This window comes from Capsicum annuum, chromosome 6 (genome assembly GCF_002878395.1).
Source record: "Capsicum annuum cultivar UCD-10X-F1 chromosome 6, UCD10Xv1.1, whole genome shotgun sequence".
In the NCBI taxonomy this organism is placed as follows: Eukaryota; Viridiplantae; Streptophyta; class Magnoliopsida; order Solanales; family Solanaceae; genus Capsicum; species Capsicum annuum.
In genome coordinates this window covers 91,308,837-91,329,314 of record NC_061116.1, presented here as the reverse complement: position 1 = coordinate 91,329,314, position 20,478 = coordinate 91,308,837, and the positions used below count along the sequence as shown (strand labels likewise).

At 36.8% G+C, this 20,478-nt stretch overlaps 1 protein-coding gene across 1 annotated transcript; it reads right to left on the bottom strand.

The window, feature by feature from the left end:
• Positions 1–15,635: 15,635 nt before the first annotated feature.
• On the bottom strand, positions 15,636–17,823 carry LOC124899505. The gene is made up of 3 exons (XM_047414403.1): positions 17,473–17,823; positions 17,048–17,352; positions 15,636–15,888 (listed from the first exon to the last, which is right to left on the bottom strand). The coding sequence occupies exons 1-3, from the start codon at positions 17,821–17,823 to the stop codon at positions 15,636–15,638; spliced, it is 909 nt and encodes a 302-aa protein (XP_047270359.1).
• Between the last annotated feature and the right edge of the window lie 2,655 nt (positions 17,824–20,478).

The window sequence follows — 20,478 nt, the reverse complement described above, 5'->3', positions numbered from 1 at the left end:
TGATCTATGATAGATTTACCTACTGAGGCAGAGACTGAGAAAGGCTCTGCTAGAATTTTGGGACTGACTCCAAAGTTAATTGCTATTTAAGGAGTTACAAAGGACAAAAATGCTCCTGGATCTAGCAATGAATAAATATGTAAATGATAAACTTCTAACGTACCAGTGACCACATCAGGATAACTTTCCTGATCCTGTTGAGACTGAAGTGCATAGAGTCTATTTGGGCATTACCCACTGGTGGCACTGGAAGCGGCACCCTGCTGATTCAAGCGACCAGACTGAGCTGGAGGATGATTATGTCGACTCTGGTAACCCACCTAGCAGTACTCTTTGATCTTATGGCCTGGCTTGCCATATCTAAAACATACATCATTGCTAGCTCTGCAGACCCCCTGATGGTTTCTGCCATATTTCTGGCAAAAAGGATTTGTTTGGGCACTGCTAACACTACCCTGGGGTTTAGGGCCTGATGCCCTATATCTATTGCCATCTGGCCCTAAAGAACTGGCTGAGGAAAGAGTTGTCACAAAAGATTTCAGGAAGAACTAAGAACGATTTCAACCCTTTTACTTAGGCTGATCAAAGTTGAAGCTACTTGTTCTTGCTCTCTTGTTCCCCCTCTCCTTCTTCTTATTCTTAGCCTCTTCTATCTGCTGAGCGTTGACCATGAGCTTGGATATTTCCATCTCTTTAATTAGTATTGCAGTCCTACAATCCTTGACCATACTGCTAGATACACCAGACACGAACTTACTCTTCTTAGATCTGCTACCACGTGAGGAGCGTATCTGGATAACTGAGTAAACTTGAGAGAATACTCTTGTACGGTCATGTTACCCTGCTTTAGATTAATAAATTGCTAAACCTATCTTCTCTCAACTCCAGTGGGAAGAACCTATCAAGGAAATATTGGCAAACTCCTCCCATTCTATAGGTCGTACATCTGTAGCCCTCTCTGCCTTTCACTACTTGAACCATAAGTGAGCCACATCCTGTAATTGATATGTGGCCAACTCAGCACTCTCACTGGAAGTCACTCCCATAATATTTGTGACTTTATAAACCTGATCAAGAAATTTCTATAGGTCCTCATCTGACTTAGACATGGTAAATGATGGAGGGTTTATTTGGGTGAAGTCTTGAATCCTGGCGGCAGCAGTATTGGCTACTGGGTTGGCCATAACGGCAGTCGGGCATACTACTGAATTGGCTAGAGAAGTAAATAAAGCCCTGAATTTTGCATGGGAGACATACAATTCCAGAGGATCTACCAGAACAAGCTGAGAGGCTGGCTGATTTCTTATTCTTTTTCTGTCCTTATTAGGATACATGTTCTATAAATAAAAGGAAGGAAAGGATTAGACTAAGAGTTTAACTTGAGCTTATGCTCACTCGCACGACCTAAATACTAAAAGAAGGGAGACTTTTCCTAAAAAGAAATCTCATACCCTCTTTTATGTAAGTGGCGCGCTACACACCCATGCACAAAACTCTCCGAGATGTGACTTTTAGACTTCCTAGGACTCTATTAAATCTTAGGATCTAATACCAAGTTGGTAATACCCCAAGCCTGTACCCTAGATGCTACATGGTACTTATGACCCCAAAAGACCACAAGCTAACCCATGATTGATATCTGTTGTGAGCACTAAATAATAACACTGTAATCATGATAAAATTACTAAAATAAAAGCAGAAATTAGGTTGAAGTCGCCATAAGGTTCACAACTAAAAACAAATACTGAATACTAATAATTGAATACTAAAAACTGAATAGATGTCGAAAATACTCTAGTCTAAAAGCCTCTAACTGTCTGAATATGGATTTTATGGGACAAACCCCCAATTTGTAACCCTAGTTGGAAGGGTCTCAGAACCATTCCACGAGTAAAGAAAAAGCTTTAAGTTAACCCTCCTTGACAGGAAGATATTTCTTCAACCCTCGCTGGCAGGAAAACTCATATGAGATGTATCAACCATAGTCTGGCAGGAAGATATATCAACCTATGCTGGCTACGTAGTTCTTTAATACAGGGATTTCTACTAAGGGTCAAATCCTATGCTGGCAGGAATGCCCCCATGTCTGGGTTCGCTCGGTGCTGATTCTTACTCCCAACTGAATGGACATTGAACTGATTTCTAGATTGTACTAGGCTTGACTGAATTGTTACTGATCATGTTGCATAACTGAACTAAACTAAGTTTACTGGGTCTCGTTGACTGACGGAATACTACTGAGTTCTATTAACTGACTTAGTTCACAGAGTTCTGAACTGAATACTGAACTGAGACTTTGACTGATTACTGAGTACTACTATTTATGATACTAAAGAGATTGTTCTATAACTACTATATCTCTAGGTAAGTAGCTTACTTTTCGTGTATTGAATGCCCCCAGGACTCGATAGCATGAAAAATAAAGCATAGCATAAACTTGAAAAGCATAACATTATTCACTTACTCAAAACTCATTCATAGACCCATTTTATCAAACATTTGATGATATAAGCCTGCACATATTCTAACATGTCATGATTTTCACCTTTTATCTACATGAACAATTTATCAAGCACTTGGGAAACATAATCCATACACATGATACTAAACAACATGTAGGCATCATAATTCCAAATCCCAATTTGCAAATCAAGGGCTTTTAACATGAAATTAGGCCTTGGATGAATACTTCACATACCTTGGTGCTTGAATTAATGGAGTTTGATGGTGTATTCTTGAAGCTTGAAATTGAAATTATATCCCCTAGGGTTTCTTCTTGAGAGCAATTTGAGATAGAGTGAATGTTCTTGCCCTAAAAATTATTTAATCTTGTTTTTTTGGGGATGAATATGGGTGGAAAAATACCTAATTTCCCCTCAGGATGCAGGATTTTAATGACTAAAACCGTGCCCAGTGACGCATAGACCGATGCATCGTATTGTTGGCATCAATGCACTGACCAATATGTTGTGTCGTGTTTTTGTTGGTTCAATGGAATTGTACTAAAAGTTGGAGAAAAATATTTGTCGACACAATGGTCGATGCGGCGTGTCGATATTGCGGCGCATCGATATCGTGTGGACCCTCTGTTTTGGTCGTCCAAACTCAATTCAAATGAGGTCTGAAAAATCCAAAGCTAACCCGAAGTGACCTATGGACACACCTTATCATGATTCAATCTAAATATCGACATTTTAAGCTCATAAGGGTCGTGAAATAAGATCACCAACTTATGAAGGCTAAAATAATTCTATGTGTAAATACTTAACTGAAATTTTCTAAGTCTGGGGCCTATTTTCATACTCTAAAGGGCTGAGTTAAGCTTAGAATTTTGTGGGGTCTTACACAAGTGATCAAATTAATCATGAATCTAATTTATCAATCTATAAAACACAAATATCTCTAAGAAAGACTCAAAAAACTATGCCCAAGTTATTGTAGGCGGACCCAATCCTTAGACATATCTGTCAACTAATAGGTAACATAATCAACTCCATGAGACTCAAGGCATCCAAGATTATGTAACTTCTCATACAAGTAAATCAGAAACTCATAGGCATTCTCGCCAATCACTCCATTTAATTTGGGAGGATACAGGCAAATAACCCTCTCAAACTCTTTCGATCATCAGAAGACATCACCATACCTAAAGCAGCTAAAGGGATAGTAATTACGACAGGCATTGAATCCTCACATGTGGGTACCACAGTTCTTAGTTGTTCCCCTGAAGTATGAATAGCATAATAAGATGTTGGAATACAAATGTTGGACCACACTCAATGTCTAAGGAATGATAAGTCGTCAATTTGATCACTTGTTAATACTTTTAAGCTTAAATTTCATGTTTTTCCATTGATTTGGTGTTGCTCTCCAGTGTAATGCTTATTTTTGCAAGTAATGGTTGAAAATGAAGATTAGAAAGACATTCAAGTTAATCGGAGGTCAAATATAAAAGAAAAAGAGTGTTAAAGTTCACATGGACGTGTCGGGTGTCCACCTATGCATGCACCTGAGGCAAAAGCGCACGTAGGTGGCCAAAATGGCCCAAAAGTGTCACTTACACTGGACATGCACCTAACCTATGCCCCACCAGCTAAAGCAAGTCAATAGTGCAATGAATTTTTTGTAACATTAGGCAAACAGTAATATCAGGTCAAAAAAGTGAGCTTTCAACTCATTCCACCATTATTGTACTTTTCTTGAGCTAAAAAATATTGGAGTGACTTTTAAGTGAAGAATTAGTAGTTTTTATTGAAGATTTATTATAACTAAATCTTGGATATTGTATTCTCTTTATATTTTATGGATCAATTTAAAGGAAATTTAATTACCTTTGAATCTAAATCATCATTTGAACAATTAAGAATTAGGGGTTGCAAACCCTAATTACTTTAAAACCAACATAATCTTTCACAAAGGGGATATGGTTGAGGAATGGAAGTAAATAATAACTTGAATTAGTTCATTTGATTGCGTCTCTTAGATATCAGGATGTTAATTGAGGCCATAGACCGTTATAATTATTACACTTATGAGGTGTTCTAAAGAACTCATTTGTGATACTTGGTGTTTGATTGACAAATCAACACTAAAACTTTTAGATGTAGCATACCCATGACTTCTAGCTAAATTTGGAAAAAAAATAAACACCCATGCATGAACTCACACCTAGCAAGGAAAAACCCCAAGCCTCATCCACATTAGATAAATCTCTAGTTATTTATAGCTTTGAAATAGAATTCTCAACACAACAAAAGTGTTAAATTTGAAAACATTCAAACCCCTACCCCCCCCCCCCAATTTTTTTTTTTATATTTATTTATAATGCATTATGTGCAAAACTTTCAATTATTAAAATCCTTGTCTTCACTCCCTGAGAATTCGACCCCAACCTCTATTAGGTTACTATATTGAAGAGGGTTGCTTATATCTTAAGGGTGTAATTTTAGCGTCATCAAATTTTGGTGTCTCTGTCTGGGAGTGAAATATAGTTTTTATTGTTGTAGTGTTTTTAGTCACTTGAGTTAGCCATAGTGTTTATTTAAATTATTTATTATTTTTGTTCTTTATCACCTGAAGATAATAGTATACATGATACTATGATCCAATACAGAAGTATTACCTAGTTCTTATGATGGTATTTAGAGGACGAGGATCACCTTGGAGATGCGGGTTGAGCTACTGCTATTCATATTCCACCATCATTAAAAATGGAGTTTTTCACATTACTAGCGTGATTCTTTATTTGCCTAAAATAAAAGGATTGTTTGGAGATCAAGCCTATGGGATGCCAATCTACACTTGAAGAATTTCATTGATTTGTGTCTTCTATTTGAAATCACTTATATTTCTCAAGAATCAATCCATTTAGGTCATTTTATATTATCATTGATAGGAGAAACAGTCGTACGGTTGTGGTCTTTGTCCATAGAATATATCACTTCATAGGTTGAGCTCACAAAAGTATTCTTGGAAAGGTACTTTCTTCCTTCTCAGATCTTGCAACTTAAGGATGAAATCATCAACTTTTTTTACCTTAATAGCGAACCTTTATATGAGGCTTGTCAACGATTCAACAATAAGATAATGCAATGTCAAAATCATGAGGTCCCAAAAAAATGTTTCTTCAAATATTCTATAAGGCGTTGGATCAATTGAATAAGATGGTAGCCGATAATGTGGCTAGAGGATCTATTATCAAACAAGGTTATGGTGTCACAGGCACTTTATTAGATCAACTAACAAAGCAAAGTAGATATTGGCACATAAGACATACAGAAGTGTCCATGAGGGATCCTTCCACATCTATTCCAAGCCAAAAGCAAAGAAAAATGATGAAAAGAGATAAAATCATGGTCAAAGTGATGACTCAATATGATCTTCTCACCAAGCATAGAACGAGAGCTCCTTCAAAGCATGGAACGAGTGTTAAAGCTTATGATTATGAGGAAGAAGAGTCTCTTGATAAGGATATTTGTTTCTTGTGAACCAAATGGGGGGTCTCACTCTACCTATCGAAGGCAAGGTGGAAATCAAGGTTTGAAGAAATTAGATCATGATCGTAAAAGGGATTAGCATGATAGAGATTGTGATAGAGATTGGGATTGGAGAGATAAGAACAAAAATTTTAATAGATTATGATTAGTACGTACCTCTAGGTGTTGGGTCTAAGGATAAAGTGTCAAGCTCTATTGATCTATAGAATTTCAAAAATGAAGATACCATTACTCGTATCTTAATAGGTGTTGAGGAAATTGTCACGACCCATCCCTATCGAGGAACAGATACCACCATCTTCTTGCCTAGACAAAAAGGATACAACACTAGCAACGACTAAATTCCAAACATATAACAAAATAACATGCTTAATAAGTTAAAATATACTTAAGTTTGTCTACAATCGACAATAAATAACCTATAACCAATAACCAATAACCAATACCTAAGTCCACAGTAATATCCATGAAGCCTATACTAAACCAGAAACAATCTAAGTCAAGACATGCCCCCAACCCTGACAATGGCAATGTCAATGCTAATGTAAGCTCTTTGATTCTAGTTTATAAAAATGAAACCAATGGAATTATCAAGTATTCCAAATAAAGGAAGCTCACCATTTAGCCGCAAATACTGATAAAACCAATTCGATCCACCTAACATTGTGCAGGAAAAGTAGGATTGCCTTCACAATATATATCACATAGGGATACAGCATCTGGAAATGGTTAGTGGGTTAATTACTAGCATGTAACTCGGGGATAAGTATAAAGTAATGATAGTTTAATAATCTAGTTCAACATAATATGCATGTTTACATACATGTGTGCATACATATATACTTATATAAGATACTAGGATAGGGAACAAGGTTTATCATGAACTATAAAACTTTAGCCTGGCTTATGTAGCTTAACCATCATTTAATAGTACCCCTAGGCTCTATGGGCCCCAGATCTTACCCCTAGTGGGGCCCCAGTGCATGTAGTCGCACGAACTGGAGAATAATCTCACGTATATGAATGGGGGACTTGAACCACCCAAACATATAGTAAGGTGACTTAAGTGCCCGATAAATAAATATATTATGGCGAACTCAAACCTCCCAAATCATATAGTAAGGGGGACTCAAAACACCCAGTCATAAGTAAGGAGACTTAAACCCCAAGACATTTGGATCCCCGTGGCGGCAAATGCAGCTTCTAGTTTTGGCCCCTCGGGACTTACACATTCATGGCCCAACTACACAACCCATTTTTAAGTCCCGTTAAAACATTTATCACTCATTCTTACTTATTGAACCATAATACATATTTAGGCATAAACTATAGGTAGAGTCATACCAACTACACTTGCAAGGTATCATCAATATGCCTAATAAATTCCATTATCTCGAAAGAATAACTCTTTTTGTTCATTAATACAAGGTGGGGGAACACCGATTCCCTTTGTTCATTTAATCAATCCATCATGTTTCAATAACCTCTTTATATCATGAAATTGTTTTGAAAATAGTTTGATGCAATTTACTCGTACTCAAAACCAATTTCACAAAGTTGGGTTGGTGTTGTTACCAATTCAATTATCATTATTCACTAAACTTTGGGAAATCACAATCCCCTAGTTTATTCACCATACCTATGCATTAATTGATTTCAAAACCACCATTTAAAAAATAAACAATGCATATGTAAACATGAAACATCACATAAATAATAAATATTCAAAACCCTCAATCCATGTTCCCAAACCACTATCAAAACCACATGGATAACTATTTAAAATACATAATTTTACAAATTAATAAGCTGGGAATGAGTAACATGCCTAAAATATCAAGAGTTATGGAAAGAATTTGCCCTTGGGGGCTCAAATTAATCAACTTCTTAGAAAACCCTAGTATCTTGCTTAAGAGAATTTAGAGAGTTTGATAGAGTGTTTTGAGTACGAATAGAATGTTAATGGAGTCCTAAAGAGGGTTTAAATCATAGGTGCTAAGGGCGGTAGAGGGAAATTACCAGGATGCTCTTAATTAAAAGATCAAAAACTAATGCACAGTCTCTACGGGTGACCTCACGAATCGTGGGGTAACCCTGTACTATTTTAGTCCATTCATAGTTTTTATAGTGTCCAGGGCCATTCTACACTGGTCTGATTATGAGTCGAACCATACGACTCATAACATGCTAATCGTAGTCATAACAGGAACTTAGGATAGTACACTGGTTCCCCTATTATTGGAATAATATGACTCATTATGAGTCTTGAAAACTTGTAACCCCTAGTCGTAGTCATAATAAAAACTCCAGAATAACACACTGACCAGGCTACGATTGGGTCCTTAAGACCTGTAATGACTCATGACGACTCGTAGGAAGGGTCGTCGTCTAGGAAGTAAGTCTAGCAACTCATAAATTTTCAAGAACCAAAATTTAGGGTGCTACATTCTTACTCCTTAGGATCATTTTTCCCTGAATGGTGAGACAAGGCATCCCTTAGCACAATTTGACACAGCATACAACTACACTTACCTTTAATAAAGATAGAAAAAACAAGAATGTCGGGGAAACTACAATTCCCTTTAACAAAGACAAAAAACAAAGATGGTAAGATTAACACATAGCTTAATCACTATTGTATCTTATTTTGATGATGAGCAGGTGACTTCAAAGGACCATGTCACTGGGTGTTCAAGGCAACAGTACAGTTGGCATGCATCTGCATAATTTTATCCTCTTGTGTAACAAACTACGCAGGTGTTGCTTGTACTATTGAGGACACCTGGTCCAATTAAATTTCAAACATAATCATCACACAACTATAAAATAAATGTATGCATTTTTATCAAGTAGTTTTTGAAAATCTAGAAAACTGAAGAACAAAAGAAAGGCAAAAACTTAATGTTGTCATTGTTCATGTTCTTATTTCTTGTATGCATAAAAGTGTGAGTGTTTTTGAGTGAGTCCTAAATTATATCTGAATTACTCAATTTATAAGAGTAATGATCTTTTTATTTTGTTTTGACAGTTCTTTAGGTAGAGTTGCCTAAGCTTAAAAATAGTTAGAGTTAACCAGTGTTGAGGAGTCTTGGCAGAGTTGTCAAGGTGAAGTAGTAGAGTTACTACAAGTAGGAGTAACCTAGAGTTATGCTCAAGTTCAAGTCTATAATAAAGAGGTTGATTATAGTGGATTTTGGAGAGCTTGTGAGGAAAAGTCATGGTCGTTCCTCCTTTGAACAGGGGGTTCCATATTAAATATTGTGTCTCTTACTTGTTATTCACTTTATTATGCTCCTATTTAATTTACTGGGTTTTTGCCTGTGACTGACTTTGAGAGACCTAATCCCTCACAGTGTGGTGCAACCCCTAGGGTTTCAATAATCGGTATTAAATCCAGAACACTCTAAAAGGTTACCACTAGGCCACCTAAATATAATGGGTAGTATTATGGGTTGTGGAAAACCAGGATGTTTTACTTTATTCTGGTTGAGGACAGTGAGCTGATGGACATAATTCTTGATGGTCCCTATGATCCTATTCGAGAAGTCCAAAAAGAGAGGTTACAAGAATGGTTGTCAAAAGTAGGAGGGAGATCAATGATTAAGATAGAAAGGAAATTAAAATAAACTACAAGGCCAAGAATCTGCTAGTGTGTGGTATTAGACCTGATGAATATAATAGGATCTCACCCTTTGAAAATGTCAAGGAGATCTAAGATTGATTGAGGACTGCTCATGATGGTACTACTGATGTGAAGGATACTAAAGTTTACATGTTGACTACTCTGTAAGAAACCTTCACCATGAAAAAAGAAGATACAATCCAAGAAATGCATACAATATTCATTTCTATCACGAATGAGCTTTATTGTTTTGGAGAAGTGATTCTATCGTACAAGCAGGTGAGAAAGATTCTTGGTGTTCTTCCAAAGACCTGGGAAAGCAAAGTGGATGCTATAACTGATGTAACAAACCTGAAGATCCTCACTATGGATGAACTGATAAGAAATTTGAAAACCCATGAGCAATAAGGCCTAGATAAAAATAAAGCAAAAATGGAAAAATCACTGGCACTGAAAGCTTCAAAACATGATCCAACAAAAGAAGATACCAATATTTCCTATTTGTCAAATAGGATTGTTAGAGCCATGAAGAAGAGTGGTCAATTCTAAATAAAAAGAAATAGCAACAAAAAAGAAAACAATGTTGATATGTGTCACAGATGTGGAAGTCCTAAGCATTTCATTAAGGATAGTCTAATGTAGAAATTGAATTAGTGGGAATACCTCAAGACTGGAGGTGACAAAGAAAAGAGCAGGGACCAAGTACCTGAAAATTCAAGAAGAAAGGTTGCAGCTGATTATGTAATAAAATAAGTTTCGGTAGTATAGGGAGAGTCTTCCCCTAAATCTAATAAAAATAAGAATCCTTAAGATGTGTCTATGTTAGCAGTGGAAGACAGTACACTTATCTATGATTCCTTGTTTTCCTTTATGGCCAACACAAAAGATAAAGAAGAAAAAGAGGTAACTCTTTCTGACATTAAGGATACCTAGATAACTACTCTGCTAGAAAGATAAAAAGGCTTGCTAGTTTCTTGATTGACTATGTATGTGAACTGATTGCTGAGAAAATTATTTTAGAAGAAAAACTCAAACTAATTGCTTTAGCTCTCCAAATTTTTGAAACTAAAGAATATCTGACATAGATAAAAATTGAAAATCTAAGTTTGGTGAGTAATCTGGAAGGGTAAAAGAGGTATATGGAAAAAGGAAGGAAGATTCTTCAAGGCTTCAAATTGATCTTGAGAAAAAATTAAGGGATTCTCAAAAAGACCTTATGTCTGCACTCTACAAGAATTAAGACTTAGAAAGGGACCTAGTCCATTTAAAATAAGAGCTTAACAAATCTCTTGAATGGACTACATCTTCACAGATCCTATCTAATTTGACCAATTAGGGTGCCAATAATGGCAAGGGTCTTAGTTATCAAAGAAAATTACAACCTCTTGGATCAAAATAAAAGACTATTCATAATGTGATAACGCTCAAATTACACTCTTGAATGGGTGTAAGTGATCGTTGTCAATATAAAACCCAACTAGGTTGGGGTCGAATCCCATGGGGAATAGGGTGTGAACTTCGATTTGTTTATGAAATGATTTACTGGTAGTTTAGTGTTTCCAAAGATGGGGGTTTAAATTTCACAGAGAGTCAATTGTCACTTTAAATATTTTAGTGTTGTAATCAATATAAATGAGAAACCAGAGTTATGTTCACCATGGGTATTTGGAGTTAACAAATACTAAGTAATGCTTGGGATTTTTGGACTAAGTAGAAACAGCAAAATATCCTTGACTATGATACTTTCTGACTTATATCTCGACCTCACCAGACAATTTATTATCTAATTCTCTCAAACTTAGATAACTTATTTATTTCCTATAGGATGTTATCTTAGGTAGATTAATCTAGTTACGGCATCAATAGTTAAACAGAAGGTTGGTAGCTTCCGAGTCCCTGTTGATAATTCACGACCTCTAGCCTATTTCTCCGTTAGAAGCAAATAAAACCTAAGGCATAACCTAATGTTTGCAACCACTACATTTCTGTTAAAACAATAGAATATCAAGATGTGCTACTACTCTTTGAATCTGTTAAACACCTAGCATCATATCAAACCCTAATCCCTGGATCCCATAACTCTGGCTAATGGAATTTGCCGCTCATGATTTGATGAACGAAATAACAAGTTGAATTCATGATGATAAGGATAAACTCATGAATGGATGAAAAACAACAAGTAGTTCCTTCAATTTAATCACAAGGTGGAAAACCAAATATAGTTGATAAGAAATAAGAAAAATATTTGATGGTAAAGATGAAGCAATGTTATGTGCTTCTCTTCAGAAGTTTTTGTCTGATAATTAATGACCGATTTCTCTTAAAAACCCTAAAACAAGTCTTTAAATAGTCAACCCTAAATAAGAAAACAAAATTAAAGTTTCAGTTTTCTCTTCGGATTAGACGACGATGCTTTTGACGGCGCGTCAGACACCTGACTATGTGTGCTAGATATAATTAAAGATTCTAGTGAATTGTTATCTTCTGACTTTTCAGACGGTAATCCTAACAGCATTTCAAAGATCTTGACGGCGCTTGCAAACTAGAATCACACTTCACTGGAAATCAGCATAAAACTGCCCTCTGGTTGACGGCGATTTTGATGAGATGTCAAATATTTGACGGCCCTTTTGAATCATCATCACAGTTGTTCTAATCTTCTCAAGTTCTGTCTAATACTGATGGTGACTTTGAAAGCTTGTCCCATGCATGACGGTGCTTCAAAATGATCGTCAAATACATTTTAGCTTATTTTCATCAGATTTCAACTGTTTTATTCTTTTTTCCTGTTTTCTCCCCGATCACTTGTATCTGCATTAACACACAAAAACGATCAAAAACAACAAAAGTTGCTTAAGACTTTGCAATTATTCATAGTTAAAAGCCTTAAATGTGTTAGCAGCGGCTCACACATCAACATCCTCAACTTAAACAATTGCTTGTCCTCAAGCAACCAAAACATAACTAGGAGTAAGCAAAGTACAATTCGGTAGCTAACTACTCTTATCAGTTCAGAATACATGCACCATCTCCATGATCAATCAAAATAAAATCAACTGTGTCTAATATTTGAAAACAACCATGTAACTCACAAGCATCTAGATATGGAAAAAATCTCAGCAATAACATCCTAGCACATACCCAAATTACATTCTCCGAACAAAGCAGTTAATAGCAACTTACCTGGTCTGCCCTCACAATAAATAAATCCCTTTCTCACTTAGATTCACATGTATAGACATAGGGATGAATGTAAGACTCACTTTCAGAATAAAGTTCCAACATTGCGCATCAAATGCCAACCTCTCTCCCTTATAGTCAGTATCTAAGTCTTCAGGCAAGTCAGTTAGGATCACTATAGGGCTTTTCTTAATCTTGTAATGTAGGCTCAGGGTTGGTATGATATTCATGGGTATTTCATAGTGACTACACCTCCTTGGAACTACATTAACTTGCGAAATTTCACCTTTTGACCTTTTTTACATCCTTCTTTTATTTGTCAAGCATTCTCAAGATGGGTGTTGTCTGTTCAAGTATTGGATTAACATTTTTAGTTTTCTCTTTTTTTCTTTTTCACTACACACAACTTAGTAGCCACCTTCAACTTAAGTTATTTGCCTAAGTTGAGGTGCACAGTGTCCAAGGAGGATCAGGGCCAAAACTGGTTCATTGTGATGTAATGGGAAGGTGAAAGGTGTATAAGAAAGAACTGGTCTATTTAGGTTCAAAAAGGGATCAAGGGATACTATTCACATTTTGATGGTCATTTAAGCTAAAATGGGTTAACATGCAAAAACGGCCTATGATCCTTTCCTAATGCCTATCCTATGACTATGGTACGACTAACTGGATAAATTCTAGATTCAACTCACAATGGGAACTGAGTAAGACCTTACACGCACATAGCACACAAGTATATAGCACATCACTACTCATTCGTTTCATGTATTTATTTTCTACAGGTTATTTATTTGCCACACTAATGCCATAAACAGATACACAGTGGTCACACTAGATGCAATTCACACAATTCATTACAAATTAGACCACTGTAGAGGTACTCAACAATTACAAAACAAGTTAACTGCCTCAAGTATTTGTACTATTCCTAATTATTTACAGAATATGTTACAACAATAGTTTCCCTATACCGTCAACTTAAAATCAAAAATAAAATGCACTAAGGGTTAGGATATACCTGAAGACAGTCAAGACTGTAGCATCTATCTTCTCCCCACTCATAGCATCTATCTTTGCAATGGCTGGAGCCTAGCTAGATGAAGCACCTGCAGCCCTAGCTTTGATGGTTGCTTCCCATTTTTCTGTGTTATCCAGGGACTCTAATTTTTCCCTTTTCAAATCTTCCTTCTCTGCTTTCTTCTTTGGTTTCTTTTTAGCTTTTCTCTCTTCTTCACTATTCGGCTCATCTCTCTTGTTCTTGCCTTTCTTTTCCCCTTTTTTCTTCTATTTCTTTGAGGAATCCATAATGAGATCGAGTATAGAAATTTCTTTCTCTACATAGTGCATAGCTGAACCTATTAGCACTATGACTTGGTGTTGCTACATCATCCCAACCTCATCTTTCACCTTATACAATGCATCCTTAAAAGTGGTAAGATCAACACCGATCATCTCTCTTGCCCTGGCATCAAATTTGTTCTCTAGATTTGGCACTCGCTCAGGCAAAGTCATAAAAAGTTTGAGTGTAGCTTTGATTCTTTTGTCCACAACGGTAGCAAACTGTTTGGCAAAGGCCTATAGTTTCACCTAACACCAACTTGCTTGCCTAGCCACCTTTCTGATATCCATCGGCTGAAATGCTGACCTTGTTGCTATTGGAGGAACTGAAGCAGTCGGCTCACTTTGAGGCACTGAACCTACCTGAGTTGAATGTACTGACGATGGTGGTGGTGATGTTGGTACAGTTTTGGGGCTTTTCACCCGCACATCTGGTGCTGAAATAGTCTCAGTGACTGGAGAATCTGTTGCACCAACTGCATCTTGATCAAGTTGTAAGCCCAGCCAAATTTCATTTTTGCTGACAGGGTTATGAGTCTTATTGGCATGTATCTCATCATAAATACCTAAAATCTCAGGTACATGAGATGTTTCACACAACCTAGTAATTAGACATGGGAATAGATATGCAGCATTGGGTCTTACGAGTTGAATCTTGATCTCTTCCTCTATAATTTCTTCAAAATCCAAGGGGGTTTTATCTATCAAGCTTGTAACCAATATTGCTAAATCATCCCCTAATATGTTGTCTGCCTCGGTGGGTATCAGATGAATCCGTATTAAACCCCACCAAAATCTTGCTTCTAAATTTATAGATTCTTTGGTAATCTTTTCTGCCAGATTATTCAACCACTCTGGTCCCCCATCTGCTATGAGAGTCGCTAGCCACTTGCGCTGATTTTCCTGATGCTTCAACCGGGCATAGAATATAGGTGAGGTGGCTCGTAGGATGAAGGCTGGCCAATGAAGAAACCTATTTATGGTGGCATCTGATACATCCACCCTCACTCCACGAACTACAACTTTGGTTAAAAGAGGCTTATCTAAAGTTATATCCCCTTTTTTGCACATATTTTCCACCGTAGCCTAGTAGTTTGCATTGAACTCCCGACCAACGAAGGACAGTAAACACTGCTTCCCCAAGTAGTCTACTCCAAACCATACTCCTTGAGTTTATGCATAACCTTAGGGCATCTGATCAACCCAGTAGTGATAATCTTCTTCTTCTCTAGAATTGGCCTTCTGGCACTTTGTCGATCTATTCTGTGAAGTCCATCCAAATAGATCATTTCATCTCCAGGGATTTGATATCTCATATTGTTCCTAACCTTGGGGTTTTTGCATTTCACCAAAGTTCCCCGTACTGGAGAATCCTTATCACCTTACTGCTCTGAAGATGGTGATTCAGACTCAGTTTTTTTAGCTGCAGGCCTCTCAGAATCTTTATTTTTAACTTCATGTTCAGTACTCTCATAATCTTGCTCAGTGTGTTCTGATACTTATTCCTTCGGAGCTTGGTCAGATGAAGTTGTCACCTCAGTATCATCAGTATCCTCCACCTTAATAGGCTTAGGTGGAGGCGAAGTCTTTGGACTAGTCCTCTTTCTTTTCCATCGGAGCAAAGGCTCCTCGTCTTCATAATCAGAGTCCTCATTGACAAGTTTTTGAGGTACACTCTCTTTATTTGCTTTCTTTGATGTGGTTGGATTCTTCCTCTTTGGTGCCATGCTCAGTTTTGTACATCGTAGAAATCTTCAATTAGTACTCATAATCAAACAAGAAAAGAAGAAGGATCACCTCAGTTTAACATCAACATTGTTTTTAGTTCTCAGGACGGTACTTCAAAAGGTCGTCAACCTTTTCCAGAATCTGCAAAATTTTCTCAGCTTTCGACGGCATTTTTGAATAGCCGTCACATAGGTGGAAGGTCGTGAACATTGCCCTCAGAAAATATTATAACTTCTAACTTCTTTTTACTTGATTTTTCTTCTACCATTATTCTCAATTTCAACTTAGATGATGTTCTTTACTGAGATTTCCACGAAATTATACCGTATTCTCCTACAAACCCTAGTTTTCGAAGGAGCTTGAAGAATGTCAATGGATTCAGCCTACTCCTTCAAAACTAAGGTTTCTTGTAGTTCACAATTGATCCAAAGAAAGATGAAGTTGAAGTTTTTCTCATACCTGAGTGTCGACACTTATTTGATGCACTTTGAGCACTTAGAATTTTGAGTGAAAGAAGATTGAGATCAGAGTGAGAGAGAGAAGGTTTTTTGACTTAATCCTCAGGTTTCACAAGGAAAGTTTTAAAATTTTTGCCTTAAATGGAAATAACTTTGACAAAGGAAGGTAAATAACTCACTAAGGAAAGAAAATTAAAACTAATAGGAAAAGACCTATGGTATGCGGGAATGTGAATAGCTGTGGCTAGACCGGGCTAGCCCAAAATTTTTAAGCTGGGCTCAACTCTTTTGACAAAATTTTTGATAGCGCGTTAGATACCTGACAGAGCTTCAAAATTGTCGTCAGCCTTAACAGAATAGGGCTTTAACTTGAGTATTTTGATGTTATTTCTCACGGCTTGTCATACTTATGATGGCCCATCAAAATTGATGTCAATCCTCCTCAAATTGATTGAAACCAGTTTACCTCCTTTGTACGAATCTTAGCTACAAATATTAAAAACACAAGTTCAATAAAATTAAAACATCTGGTTGCCTCCCAAATAGCGCTTGATTTAACGCCATGGCACGACTTGATTATCTTGACTACTCAGACTTCCTCAAGATACCATGTCGATACCTTATTACCATTTTCCTAGAATACATCCACAACTGAGAAGATATTTATCTCCTCCAACTACTTCATAGGAGAGTGCATTTTGAATGTGGCCTCCCTTTTTCCATACCTGAACTTTAGCTCATTGAGGTCCATATAAACCAATACTCTTCCCGTGGCTAATAGTGGTCTACCCAAAATGATGGGTTCCTTAAAATAAACATCACAATCCAATATCACAAAATCTGCAGGCACAATAAGGTTATCCACCTTTACCGACACATCATGCAATATACCAACTAGTCGTTTCATCGGTCTTTCTACCATCACAAGATGCATCGTTGTGGGGATAGGTTCCCCCAATCCAAGCTTCTTGTAGATATCAAGTGACATCAGATTAATACTTACTCCTATGTCACATAAAGCTTTGGTAAACTTCATGGACCCAACTGTACACGGTATGGTAAATGCTCCAGGGTCAAGCTTTTTTTGCACTAAGGATTATGAAGAAACAGAGCTATAGTGGTGGATGTTGTCCACCGTATCATAGATTACCTTCCACTTTTTTGTTAGAAATTCCTTCATAAATTTAGCAAAGTTTGGCATTTGCTCAAGTGCCTCTATCAATGGCACATTTAGAGTCAATTGCTTGAGTATTGCTAGGAACTTGTTGAATTTTGCATCATCCGCCTTCTTTCTCAGCCGTTGAGGAAAGGGAGGTGGTGGCGTTGGAATGGGTTTCAACACCACTTCCTCTTCCTTCTCCTTGTCTGAAATATCAATAAAACTTTTTTTCTTCTCAGTCTCCTCTGGGTGTTGTTCTACTGGTTCCTCTGCAACTTTCTCAATGCTCACAGATTTGCCTACAGAAAGGCCAGACAATATCTTACCACTCCTAGTAACCATCACTAGACATGAACCGTCTGTCTTCTGATCCTAAAATATTTGAGTAAGTAAAGTACCACTTCTTTCTTAGTTTAGTGTTGATAAAAGTTGATTCATCTGTTGCTCTAACTGCTGGATTGAAGTTGAATGTGAAATAACCAACTGACTAAGAGTGGAAAATTCACTCCTCATGCTAGTCACTCCTGTGTTGGTAGCCTCTACTCCTTTTAACAATTCTTTCATCATATCTTCCATAGGCTATTTTCCCGAGCTATTTGCAGCAGCTTCTTGATTTCCAGCATAGATATACAACCCACTTTTGTCATTGCTATTTCTCAAGTTTTCTTACTCCCTATGTCTGTGATTAGACTTGTCATACCATTTCGACCTTGATTCCCTTAGCTAATACCTCGGAAACACCCCTGATTAGCAATATAGTTGACTTCTTCTTCAGGTTTCATATCAACACAATCCTAAATCATTGCAGCCTTTACCTTTTTCATCTTTCCTGATAATAAATGCTTAGTGAGCAGGTCTATTTGAGTCTTTCCATGGGCTATGTCTTAATCATTCTCCTCATCTCTTCTGCGTTGTTCATCATTCATTCCAATAGGAATAGTTGGACTTGCCACCACAGAATCACTGGTGAACCAATCCCTACTTAGTTTGGTCATCCTATTCAGCATATTAGCAGCATCTTGAAATGACAGAGCAACAAATGACCCACCAGCAGCGTTATTTACCATTGGTTTTGTCACAGAGTTAAAGGCTCTATACAAAGTCTCCATCAAATGTATGTCCATTATGTTATGGTTTGGAAACTGTGTCAGCTTCTTCTTGAACCTTTCCCAAGTTTCATGTAAAGCCTCATTCGGAAGCTATCTAAAATTGTTGATCTCATCCCTCAACTATACCCTCCTGGATAGAGGAAAAAACCTTTCTAGGAAAGCTCCTCTCACCAGCCTCTAGTTGGTGAAAGATTCAGACATCAACTCACTTAGCCACGATGTTTTCTCTCCATATAGAGACAACGGGAATAGCCTTAACCGGATCAAACTCTGGCTCACTCTCGGATTGTCAAAGGATTTGTAAATAGTGACAAAGTTCACCAGATGCAGGTTAGTGTCATCCCTAGGAAGGCTTCCAAACAACCCCTTCAGATTTAAGAGCTGCATCATCGTTCTTGTAATATTGAACTTTTCTCTAGGTGCTAACAGTGGGGGAATGATCGCACCCATTGCACCTGCTCCATCTACATCATCATCATCATCAGCCTCATACCACAGTGATTTTTCTGCCATTTTACACATGCGGTGGGGTTTCGGATTGAGTAGTGCTTAGCGTAACCTATAGAGATCCTACAAATAAACAAAAACAACAACCAAATGTAAATCTAGGAAACTCAACTATCAGCAAATTTTTGCGTACAAATTTATAGTTTACAACCATATTCCCCAGCAACGGCGCCATTTTTGATAATGCTCAAATTACACTCTTGAATAGGTATAAGTGATCATTGTCAATATAAAACCCAACTAGGTTGGGGTCGAATCCCATAGGGAATAGGGTGTGAACTTCGATTTTTTTACGAAATGCTTTACTAGTAGTTTAATATTTTTGAAGATAGGGTTTTAAATTTCACAGAGAGTCAATTGTCACTTTGAATATTTTAGTGTTGTAATCAATATAAATGAGAAACCAGAGTTATGTTCACCAAGGGTATTGGGAGTTAACAAATACTAGGTAATGGTTAGGATTCTTGGAGTAAGTAGAAATAGCAAAATATCCTTGACTATGATACTTTCTGACTTATCTCTCGACCTCACCAGACAATTTATTATCTAATTATCTTGAACTTAGATAACTTATCTATTTGCAATAGGATGTTATCTCAGGTAGATTAATTCATTTACGGCATCAATCATCAAACAGAAGGTTGGTAGCTTTCAAGTCCCTGTTGATAATTCACGACCTCTAGTCTATTTATCCATTAGAAACAAATAAAACCTAAGGTATAATTTAATGTTTGCAACCACTAGATTTCTATTGAAATAACAGAATTTCAAGATGTTCTGCTACACTTTGAATTCATTAAACACTTAGCATCATATCAAACCCTAATCTATGGATCCCATAACTCCAGATAATGGAATTAGCCACTCATGATTTGATGAACGAAATAACAAGTTGAATTCATGATGATAAGGATAAACTTACGAATGGATGAAAAACAATAAGTAGTTCCTTCAATTTATTCATAAGGTGGTAAACCAAAAATAGTTGACAAGAAACAAGAAAAATATTTAATGGTAAAGATGAAGTAATGTTACATGCTTCTCTTTAGAAGTTCTTGTCTGATAATTAATGATTGATTTCTCTTAAAAACCCTAAAACAAGTCTTTAAATAGTCAACCCTAAATAAGGAAACAAAATTAAAATTTTAGTTTTTTTTTTGGATTAGACGACGATTCTTTTGATGGCATGTCAGACACCTGGCAATGTGTGCGAGATGTCGTCACAGATTCTAGTGAATTGTTATCTTCTGAATCTTCAGACGGTAATCCTAATGGCATGTCAAAGATCTTGACGGCGTTTGCAAACTGGCGTCACACTTCACTAGAAATCAACATAAAATTGCCCTCTTGTTGATGGCAATTTTGACGAGATCTCAAATAT